At 40.2% G+C, this 11,173-nt stretch overlaps 1 protein-coding gene across 1 annotated transcript; it reads right to left on the reverse strand.

The window, feature by feature from the left end:
- Positions 1-2,713: 2,713 nt before the first annotated feature.
- LOC120948695 (TBC1 domain family member 13) lies at positions 2,714-4,739 on the reverse strand. Its single transcript, XM_040365319.2, has 6 exons — positions 4,494-4,739; positions 4,344-4,417; positions 4,135-4,260; positions 3,771-4,057; positions 3,036-3,559; positions 2,714-2,960 (listed from the first exon to the last, which is right to left on the reverse strand). The coding sequence occupies exons 1-6, from the start codon at positions 4,511-4,513 to the stop codon at positions 2,846-2,848; spliced, it is 1,146 nt and encodes a 381-aa protein (XP_040221253.2). The 5' UTR covers positions 4,514-4,739; the 3' UTR covers positions 2,714-2,845.
- Between the last annotated feature and the right edge of the window lie 6,434 nt (positions 4,740-11,173).

Below are 11,173 nucleotides of genomic sequence, written 5' to 3' on the forward strand. Positions count from 1 at the left end.
CAAATTTTAAGAAAAAAAAACAATAACTCAAGCACTCCTCGTGACACCTTTTGTAGTGAAACAATCTCTATTCTACTAACCTCATGCTATCCTATCTCTTTTTACTACGAAACAGAAAAAAAACAAACCTTCGAGATTTACTCTTATGCTCTTCTATCTCATCCTCTCTATATCCTTACATGTAAGTATTAGTAGGAAGAAAAGGAAGACACAAAGGTACTCTCCTAGCACTAACACTGTTGCAGAGTATTCGGGCAAGGCAACTTATAACTAAAGCACGCTCTATACGCCGTAAACAAATTGCTGTCTGATTGTTATGGATATTTCCGTACCGTTGGATGGGTAGTATTTTGCCTGAAAAGCATACAAACAAAAGAAAAAAATATATATCTAAAAAAAATAGAAGGAAAAAATACAAAATTTGTAGAACAGAAAATTGAAGAAAAAACTAAACCAAACTCAACCCCTATCTAAAGAAATCCTTATCGAATTTGGACGTGTTCAGAAAACAAACCTTCAAAACAACAACACAATGTAGTGAGACATTTCCAAAGACTTAGACAGCAACAGTTAGGTAGTGATCGATTTTCATTTCCAGTGTTTTGTACTACTACCACTGCTGCTACTACTTCTACTACTATTACCACTTCTACTATTACACAACTGTGCACGCTCTGTATACTGTATAAGAAAAGCCGCCTGGAGAAAACATCTTTTACCACCTGTTGGACCTTATCTTTGCTCAAACTCCAATTCAACAAGAACAATTCTCTCTCTCTCTTTCACTACCCCTCTATACCGATTCTATACCGATCGTTCAACCAATAATCACAGAACAGAAGAGGACTGGTTTTACTAGCTCCTTTTCTCTGCAAACCACATCAACCCTTTAAAGTAAAAATGTCAATTTTAGCCTCCTCCCTCCGGTCGAGTAGCAGCAAGTAACCAAAAGGGAAAACCAAACCCCAAATGCATAATCTACACACTCAGCATTAGCAACAAAACAAAACGCAAGTAAACCACGAAGCACAAAACCACATCCCACCACCAAATTAGGCTACGACGGAGCGAACGAGGGAAGAAAGACGAACAAATTTATCACTAAATATATAAATATACTAACGGACACAACCTGCAATTATGTTAGGTTTCTCCCGAAACGATTCATCATCGTTCAAGCGTGTTGAATGAATCGATCGTGCGATATTCAAAACATGCAAAAGAAGTTAACCAAATATACTAAATCCTTCAAAACAGGAAACACGTTCCAAACAGCAAACAAAAAAAAAACACGCAGACAACCATTAAAAGAATAGATAGGAACAAACAAACGGATATGAGCAAATGAAACGGAATAAAAACAAGGAGAAGTTATGAAAAGTGTTTCGAAATGATAATCAAGTGTGTTGACAAAAATGACAGAAAAAAACACAAAAAAATAATATAAACAAATATGTAAGACCAATGATGAGAGTCACGTGTTACCGGAGCATTCGAATCTAAGTATGAAGGAGGGAAGAAAAAAGAAGGAAATGAAAACCGAACAGGAAGACGTGAAAGTGTTAACTGCGTACGACAAAACTAAATGGACTTCAAACTGGCAAATCATACACAACAAACACGCACACACACAAGACACAGAGAGAAGCGTTATGATAAGCCCGCAAGTTATAGATTGTAAGGGAGAGCATATATACAAAATAGGAGGCATTGTCGAAAAATATATTTTTAAGCAGGAGCTGTAATTGAGAAAGCAACAAACTACAGAGTAGCTAAAACGGAACACAAACCAGCAACAGTGCTACGTTCCAGCAGGAACAAAACTATAGAAAACAATGGGAAAAGCACGAACATAACACAAACAACCTAAAGAGTAAGAAAAATAGAAGAATAAAAAAAGAGCGAAAGATAATGCGTGTGTGTATGTTACAACAATTGAACTTCTGCATAGAACATGAGTTAATAGAAAAGAGAAACAAAAAACAGAAAACAAAAAAGTAAATCGTACGCAAGATAACAACAAATTAAAAGACTTACTACTTATTAGTATAGCGTGGCAATATTACTAGAATCAAGTATATATATATACACACATTAAAAATTATAATGGTCATTGATTCTTTCAAAAAGATATATAAAAATGAAAATCGCAAAACAACTAACTAAGTAAGCAAACAAGAAATTTAAAATGAATATGTACCTATACTGCATGCGCAAATGCATGATGGGGGGCATGGGCAGCAAAGTAAACACACACACACACACACACACACACACACACACACACACACACACACACACACACACACACACACACACACACACACACACACACACACACACACACACACACACACACACACACACACACACACACACACACACACACACACACACACACACACACACACACACACACACACACACACACACACACACACACACACACACACACACACACACACACACACACACACACAAAACAAACAAACCCACAATTGTTGAGAGGACAAGGGCAGCCAGAGCAACCTTGCAACGGGAACAACACAACCTGGATTGTAATACTGCGCCAGACCGAACAGAAGAAGAAAAAAAACTGTTGCAATTTAAGTGAAAAGAAGAAAAACCGTGTCCCGTTTTTGTGAGTGTTTTCTTTCTTCTGGCTGCATCCGAAATTTGGTAATTATTGATTATTTGTATCGATCTGCATTGATTCGTTTTCATTGTTTTGTTTTATTGGAAAGAGTTGAGTGTGTGTATGTGGTTTATATAAAAAAATAATAATCATATATGGAAAATAAATGTATCAAAAAGTGGATTGCCTCCCCGGTACGTACTGAAACCGCTAGTCGAGACAGGTCGCTTTCCGCAGCACGAGATTGATGTCCATCAGTGGAAAGTTCTGCAGCAGCTTCACGTTGTTGGCGAAGTCGTTCTCTAATATTTGTTCCCGCAGCAAGCTGTCAAGAGAGTAAAGTTAAAAATGAATTTATTTTCAAGAAGGTACGACGGCTCCCTGTGACTCCGACACTCACAGTATCATAGCGCAGCAGATTTTGATCAGAAAATCGTACCGCTTGTCGTCGGCAAACACCGAGTCCCAGATGCGCAGCACGTCCGGCAGCGGGAATTCCTGCGACAGCAGCAACGTCAGCCACCGGAAGCTGTAGTACTGCGGGTACAGCTCCTGATCCCGCAACCGTTCCCACACTTCGGCGTCCTGCTCGTGCAGCAGGTTGGACAGCTTCGCCATCATGCCCTTGATGCCGCCCTCGGATTCGTCGAGCGTTTTGATGAAAAAGTCCCGTATCTCACTCATCAGCGCGGTGAAGCAGAAGAAGCAGTCCGCCTCGGCGTACCGGCGATACTCGAGGTGCGGATCGGACGCGAACACGTAGTAGATGGGCCCGATGATTTCGTTCATGCCCTGCACGTAGCCCTGGCCGGGGTTAAGCTTCGCGTATAGGAACAGTATCCGTTCGACCACCTCCCAGTGTGCCTCCTGGCCGGCATCCATCGCTTCGTAGCTTTCCGTCGCCCGTTTCGTGATGAGATTGATCTACAAAAGGATGGGGAGATGGGTGAGATGGCTGTGTGTCAGACCGCCTAGCTGCGTTTGCGTTAGTTAGACCTACTTGCTTTTTGAGCGTCGTGGTTTATTTGTGAGGGAAAACAACAGACGATGTTAGTTAGTTAACTCACTTGGAAAGGATTGTTAAGTAACGTTGATTAACGTATTTAATCGCAAAAACCCGTTTGTCTCTGCCTACCTTGGTCATACCGACACCTTTCCGCTCCACGTTGGCGGAACTGAGCGTCGTGGGAGCGACTCGCACGTGCAGCTTTCGCTCGCGCTCCTTCACGAACTCGCACGGGAACTCGGTCGCCTGCTGGAAGAAGGAAATGTCGGGACAGAGCCGCCTCACGTCCTTGTCGATCTGTAGCAGCACCTCATTATCCCTGAAGAACGTGCTCCAATTGCTTTCCGGACCGTCGCTCAGCGGATGATCGATACATTCCGGACCATCCTGTTCGCCGGGCGAAATTACCATTTCCTCTGGAAAGAAAAGGAGCGTGTTTTAGAGTGAAACGAAACAGCGAAAGCGATTTCCACCACCACCTATCAACACTCACTGACAAACTGTTTGTACAGTTCGCGCTGCTTCGTAAGCTTCGCTGGCCATGTTGACTTTTTGGGGCTCAGATAGCCGAGCAGCAGCTTCCAGCACAGCGCCCGAAATCCGTTGCAGTCCGGTATGCCTACGGAACAGGAGAAGCATAATTGGGTTACACAGCTCTGACCCACATAGAAAACAGAGGTGTAACCAGTGGGCGTTTCATACCATTGAAGCAGAAGCTACGGAGCACTTTCAGATCTATCTCATCCTGTTCCAAGATGTTCTCCAAGTCAGCCACCCTGCAAAGCGAATGGTTTCTCCAATTAAAGGTAATTGAAATCACAATGAGCAACAGACAAATCAGGTTCAACGTACCGTATTTTGTACAACGACATGTTATCACCCAGTCAAGCACTACACACCCAGCCCGCATTCGCTCCGTGCGTCACGCACAAACTTCGACGAAAATTGATGATCCCACCCTCCTGGGGGTAGTTTAAAAAAGTGTAAAAAATGCAAGCCAACTTTATCACTACAGGCGGCGTTTATTATCACACAAAAAAAGATTGCATCGTTCGCAGACGATCGTTCGCAGACGATTTGTTTACAGTTTGATGTTGTCTTCAGAGTGACCAGAAATACCGATTTATCTGCATTCCTACCGATTTTTTATATGCCTACCGATTCACAGTTGACCACCCTAAAACTACCGATTTTCCATATATCCTACCGAAAATCACAGATATTTGATTATTCAGTCGTTTAAGCTTAATCTGTGGCGCTTGGGTTGCTGTTTCAAGGATCGCTATCCTCATTTGTTACTTATCGCGCTGATGCGCGTTTGTTTGCCTGGCACTTTTTAGTTTTATCCGTTAAAATTTAATGTTCCTAATAAGTAGACTATGTCAGTTGTGGGGATTCCGAGAATCGCTCGTCAAAGAAAATTATTTAAATTTGAATTTGAATCTCGCTGTCCGCAGTTTAAGCTCACCTGACAGAAAAAGAGAATTAAATTTTCAGTCGAGGGGTAGGTACAAACACACGGTGGGGGTCCGGCCCATGATCGGATCCGACGTCCGTTGTTTTGGGCTGAAAATTAAAACTGGTGGATGGAGCGCCTTCACGGAGAGAATGCGCTCTATTGCATGCCTTTAAAATGCACGAGGAAGAGCGCCAGTGAGTGCCACTGAAAAGAACGCTTGCTCGCGCTGTTTCATTGTATTTTCCTCAGAAATTGAAGAAAATGAAGAAGAAATTGATAGTTAAAATAATTGATTAAATTTAAATGGTTGCGTTCTCAACAGTGCTCCTGCCGAAATCTACCAATATAATCTGGCCACATTGGTCCGCAGGTCAGGCGAGCTTTTTGGCGGCCACCGTCGCAAAACCGTCGCAAAACGTCAAAACCGGCGTCGCATGTACTGCAAACCGACGTCGCCAGCGAGCGAAACTCGCAACGATTTCGAGGCGCTGGCGACGGTCGTTTTTGACGTTTTGCGACGGTTATTGACCTTTCGAGTGAGCTTTTGCCCTGCGGGCCAGTGTGGCCAGATTATATTGGCAGATTTCGGTAGGAGCACTCAAAGTCCATATAATACAGAGGTCGATGCATCTCGATTTTGGTCCACCATTTTGAAAGCTTATTTTTGACAGTTAGATGAAAAAGCGTTCACAAACGATTCCAAACAACCATACACTTTTTAGGGCTAATTGTGCATTTGGTGCTCAAAACTTAGCTTAACTATACATTTCTTTCTTATGAACGTGGCATGGAGTAGTTTTTTCAGTAATTCAACACTTAAAAATGACCACAATCAGAAATCTGGCCTCTTAGCTTTGACCCTCTTGAGCTGCACAAGATTTCGTCGTAATTTCGGGCACTGATCTTGTTGTAATTGATAACTTCACTATAATTCTATCTTTTCTTGATATTCGTCAACTTTTTAAAGTACAATATTACAAACAAACGATGTAAAAATGGCCGAAAATGCTTTCAGACCACTGCATGCACAACAACTAAAACCTCAATGTATGCTACGATGAAACTATTGAAGCTTTTTCATCCAGCTGTCAAAACTTTCCCACGCTTTTTGATCAAATGTTCTGGACGACTCGACCTCTGTATTATATAGACTTTGGGAGCACTGTTGAGAACGCAACCATTTAACCAAAGTGAGTGTATATATCAGGTGGGCTTATGGTGTTTTTTCTCACCAATACATCGACACACAATTTGACGGTTTGCTCCATAACAAAATCTAGTATGCCTTGAAGTTTAAACAAAATCTCGCAGAAATTGTATGTGGTTTTGCTCAGGCGTAGCACGAAAAAAGAAGCCAAAAAAACCTACGCGACGGCCAGCTTTTGGATTAAAATGATGATCTGAAGATTACTGGATAACAACCCAAGTGCCACAAATCCACTAAACGACTACTAAACGGCTTCTAAACGACTCAAGTTCTCTACCTAAACGGAATATAGAAAGACTTCGTTTAGCAGACGGCAAACGACTCATGCATTCTAAAAATAGCAAAAAAGCTGGTGGCGCTATCTGTTGGAGGGATACCCCAACCAGTTGAGCTTCATCGCTTGGAGGAGAGCTTTCTCATTTCCTCTGTACTGTTGTATGGTTTCGCATTGAAGTCATGCATCGCTAGAACTAGAACGGCGATACGATTGCTTAAATACTAAACTTCAACGGAAACCACCAGCACTGAAGAAAGTGAGATTTGAGTAATGGTCGTTGGTGTTAATACCCGCGTATCTGACCTCACGACCATTCATATAGATGTTTGCTCGGAAAGTTAGAAGGCTATATTGGTCATGATAAGATAAAACTTGTCGAAACACATTGCAAGAAAAGGATAGCAATATAATGATGAGTTGTAATACGCCATCTATTGATCAAACAAATGAAGCTGTGGAGCTTTCATTTTTTTTCTATTGTAAAAGGTGATAAAATTACTGAAGATAATAACGGAAGGTTGAAGTTGTTTCTTGCTCGAATGTTCAACTCGATCTGTCTCCATCTTTATTGTTCTTCTTCATTGCGTTCCCAAGTGACATTTGCTCGAAATTGTTTTCCCATATCTGCTCGATTAGTACTCGATACGCCTGAAATTGTGGATTTGTGTCTGATCAAGTGTGTTGAAAGCGCTAAAATTTGGTGAGTTCGTAAATTAGACTTGCTTCTATCAATTGACGATGCCGTCGAGCCCATTTTACACACATAGCTTAGATTTTTGATGAAAAACAAAAGCTAATTTTGTGTGACTTTATTTTATAAAAAATCAATATTATTTGAGTATAAAATGGCTACCTGACCAATTATAACGATAGGAAACATCATTTTCGAGCGAATCTAGAAGAAAACAACGAAACAGCCGCATCACAGTTGATTTTAAAGGCCTTTTTCTAATTTCCCTTAAACTGGTGCAGTTTAAGGGAAGTTTAAGGCTCCAGTTTAAGGGAATTTGCTCGAAATCCCGATTATTCGTGCTCGAAAATGTCAATTGGGCGACAATTGTCAGTGTGACAGCAGAATCAAGGTTCTTAATGGTTGACGTATGATTGTGAGACGTATATAAAACTAAGGTAACATTTACATAGTTTACACTATGGATATTAAATTTTCCAGTCGTTTAAGCTTAATCTGTGGCGCTTGGGAATAACACAGTTCCCTAACAAAATCTGATATATAGGAAACGATTATTGAATCCGTTCAGTCAGCGAGCAAGGAGAAGTGTACCAAGCGAACCAAATATGAATTTATACTGAAAGTGAGGAATTTATCAGAGTACCAGTGCATATGTCCTTTGCTCCTGTTCAACAGACCATCGAAATATCTCAAATATCGAGTAAAATTGTGAAAATTTTGGATAAAGTTAGTAGTGAATCCATAGAAAAATCATCAAAGCATCCAGTTTGTTATGAATCTAACTGTCAAACCAGGGTTTCTTCCTATTTTCGTTTTTAGACGTCAAATTGCACTGGATAAGCCCACCTGATATATCAACTCATTTTGCATTTTACCTTTGTTTCTATGACCAAAAATACACCCCCATCTTTATGATCACCTACCCGGATAGGTCATACATTTTGTATGAGAAATTGCTCTTTTGCGTGGTAAATTGATCATATCTTCTGTTTTAGTTATTGAAATAACTTCAAATTTTCAGGAAAGCTTGAAGTCGGGTGTATCTTGGAGACCGCCTGTATATGAAAAATAATTAGCAAAATTCCTATTTTTTTAATACTGGAAAGAACAATGTTTTATGCACTTATTTACTTACTTTGAATTTCTATGTATATATTTATTTGAATTATATTATGGCATGAATTATGGGATTATGGTAACGGGATTAGAAACAGACAACACTTGAAGGCTACAATATAAACAAGGAACTAGAAGAGGATTAACTGAACTATGCAATGAATTATAGCATGTACAAATTAACTCAAACAGACAAGTGAATAAACATTAGCAAAGTGACAGTTCAACCGTCTACACGTTATTTTCTTATTCCCAAAATATCACAAGTTTTCCTCCAATTTCACACCCGGTGTAATTTTCTACATGCAGCTTTCTTGAAAATTTGAAGTTATTTCAATAATTAAAACAGATCAATTTACCATCCAGAAATGCAAACTCCCATACAAAATATATGACCTACCCGGGTAGGTGGTCATAAAGATGAGGGTGTATTTTTGGTCTTAGAAACGAAGGTTAAATGGTTGCGTTCTCAACAGTGCTCCTGCCGAAATCTGCAAATATAATCTGGCCACACTGGCTCGCAGGGCAAAAGCCTTCTCGAAAGGTCAATAACCGTCGCAAAACGTCAAAAACGACCGTCGCCAGCGCCTCGAAATCGTTGCGAGTTTCGCTCGCTGGCGACGTCGGTTTGCAGTACATGCGACGCCGGTTTTGACGTTTTGCGACGGTTTTGCGACGGTGGCCGCCAAAAAGCTCGCCTTGCCCTGTGGGCAAAGTGACCAGAAATACTGATGTACAGGTGTCCCCCGAGATACGACTGTATTTGGGACCGAAAAAATGTCCCAAAGCAAGGCGTAAGTCGAAAAAGTCGTATGTCGAATATCTATGAATATTACGTTTTTAACCGAAGTTGAAGAGTTGAAATTTATGATATCATGTACAGGCGGTCCCCGAGATACACGGTACCTCTTATACGCGGATTCGGAGATACGCGGTTTTCAAAATTTGACAATTCTTTGAGCAAATTGTACTGATTTGACACATCAATTTTAAATTGCCAAATAATTTCCGTTTTGATCGAATGTTAAAAACTATTTCAAATGGTTTAAAACTGTTATATTCAGTAAGAATCATATCAACTAATTCATAAAGTAACTATAACCTCCCCCTACTTGCAAAATTACACGAACATTACTGATATTTTAGCTGGAAACCACGAGATTCAACTTACGCGGAAATTCGAGATACGCTGTATTTTGTGGCCGTTTTCGGTCCCCATTAACCGTGTATCTCGGGGACCGCCTGTATTTTATTTAAAATAATGTTTGATAATGTAATAATTATATTTTAAAAACCGTACACAATATAGATATTCAAGATAGGGTAGTTGTGGAATCTTTGGAAATGTGTGTATAACGGTTATCAGCCCAGATATTCAAAAAAATACATCAATTTCTTGTCAATGACAACTTTTAACTGTCAAAATCAAAATCATCGTATCTGCGAATCGTCGTAAATCGAGGGGGTCGTAACTCGGGGAACGCCTGTATATATATGTATATCTACGATTTGAAGGAAAAAATCTCAATTTTATTTAATCATTGAACTATGAAACTCAGCCAAACAATCAAATCATTCTGAATAATCCAGCGAAAATCAAATGACAGCACGTACGATAAAGTTGTATCCAATGGAGCACTGCTGCGGCCCTAAGCGATCGGGTGGAGCCCCGAGAAAAAGAACTTGCCACCACTGAGAAAAAAATGTGCATCTTAGTTCTTCTTTGGCTTAGAATTCCCAGTACAATTTTCACATCGACACTTCAGAAAGACCTTCATTTGTGTAACCGCTGAACCAAATCTAATCTACATCCTAGATAAAGGATGCATATTCTCGTGAGATGGAACTTTCATTTTGCGCATTAGGTCCCCCCCCCACCCATCCCACTTAACACTTCTTTCGCTTTTACTTTTCTTAACTCAGTTAAGTTTTGAGTTTTAACCTACCGAAAACTACCGATAAAATTTTGATGCGCCTACCGTAAACCGCCAAAATAATCTGGCCACACTGGTTGTGTTGTAAAATCATAACATCAGCCTGACAGCTGTGTCGCCCGGTGAAAAAGATCTGTCAATCGGTGCGCGCAAACAGTGCTTGACAAAATATGGCGTTCATTGTTTAATTGCACCGTTGTATGAGTTTTCAAATTTTGGAATGAGCGTTTTAGTAATGCACAATAAACTCGATTTGAGTCAATCGAAAGCTATGATTTATTAGCGTAGTGATAGAAGGATAGTCAGTTTTAGGCATAGGAGGATTGATTCATGCGATATTTGAACCCATGATGAGCTTCCCGTGATACTTCACAAGCGCCACAGATTAAACTGAAACGCCTCCTAAAATAATTGGAGGGAAATAATTCCACACGACATCACTAACATCGCCCTAATTGGTCAGACTTAAAGATTTCAATATCATCGATCATCAACCATTTCTCGCATGTTTCTGTACTGTGTGTCATAGATTAGAGTCTAGTATTTAAACTCTTTACTGTTGTACAATTTGGTATTTAAGTACACTGGGACGTCGTTTAAACGGGTACCTTTAATCTGGTTGTCCGTATATCCATATATAAAATTCATGGCAAATTTCAAATATTTTCCTTGAACAAACATGAAGTTCAGCCATGTTATCTGAGCGTCGAGTCCCAATACAGTCTGATCCTGAGTTACGCGGTTTATGCGTTCCCGACGAATCCGCGTAACTCGAATATCCGCGTAAGTCGAATTTCCCTTTTTTTGACTAAAATACTATTGATTGCTCGGAGTTTTTTTTATTTAAT

The sequence above is a fragment of the Anopheles coluzzii genome, chromosome 2 (genome assembly GCF_943734685.1).
Source record: "Anopheles coluzzii chromosome 2, AcolN3, whole genome shotgun sequence".
In the NCBI taxonomy this organism is placed as follows: domain Eukaryota; kingdom Metazoa; phylum Arthropoda; class Insecta; order Diptera; family Culicidae; genus Anopheles; species Anopheles coluzzii.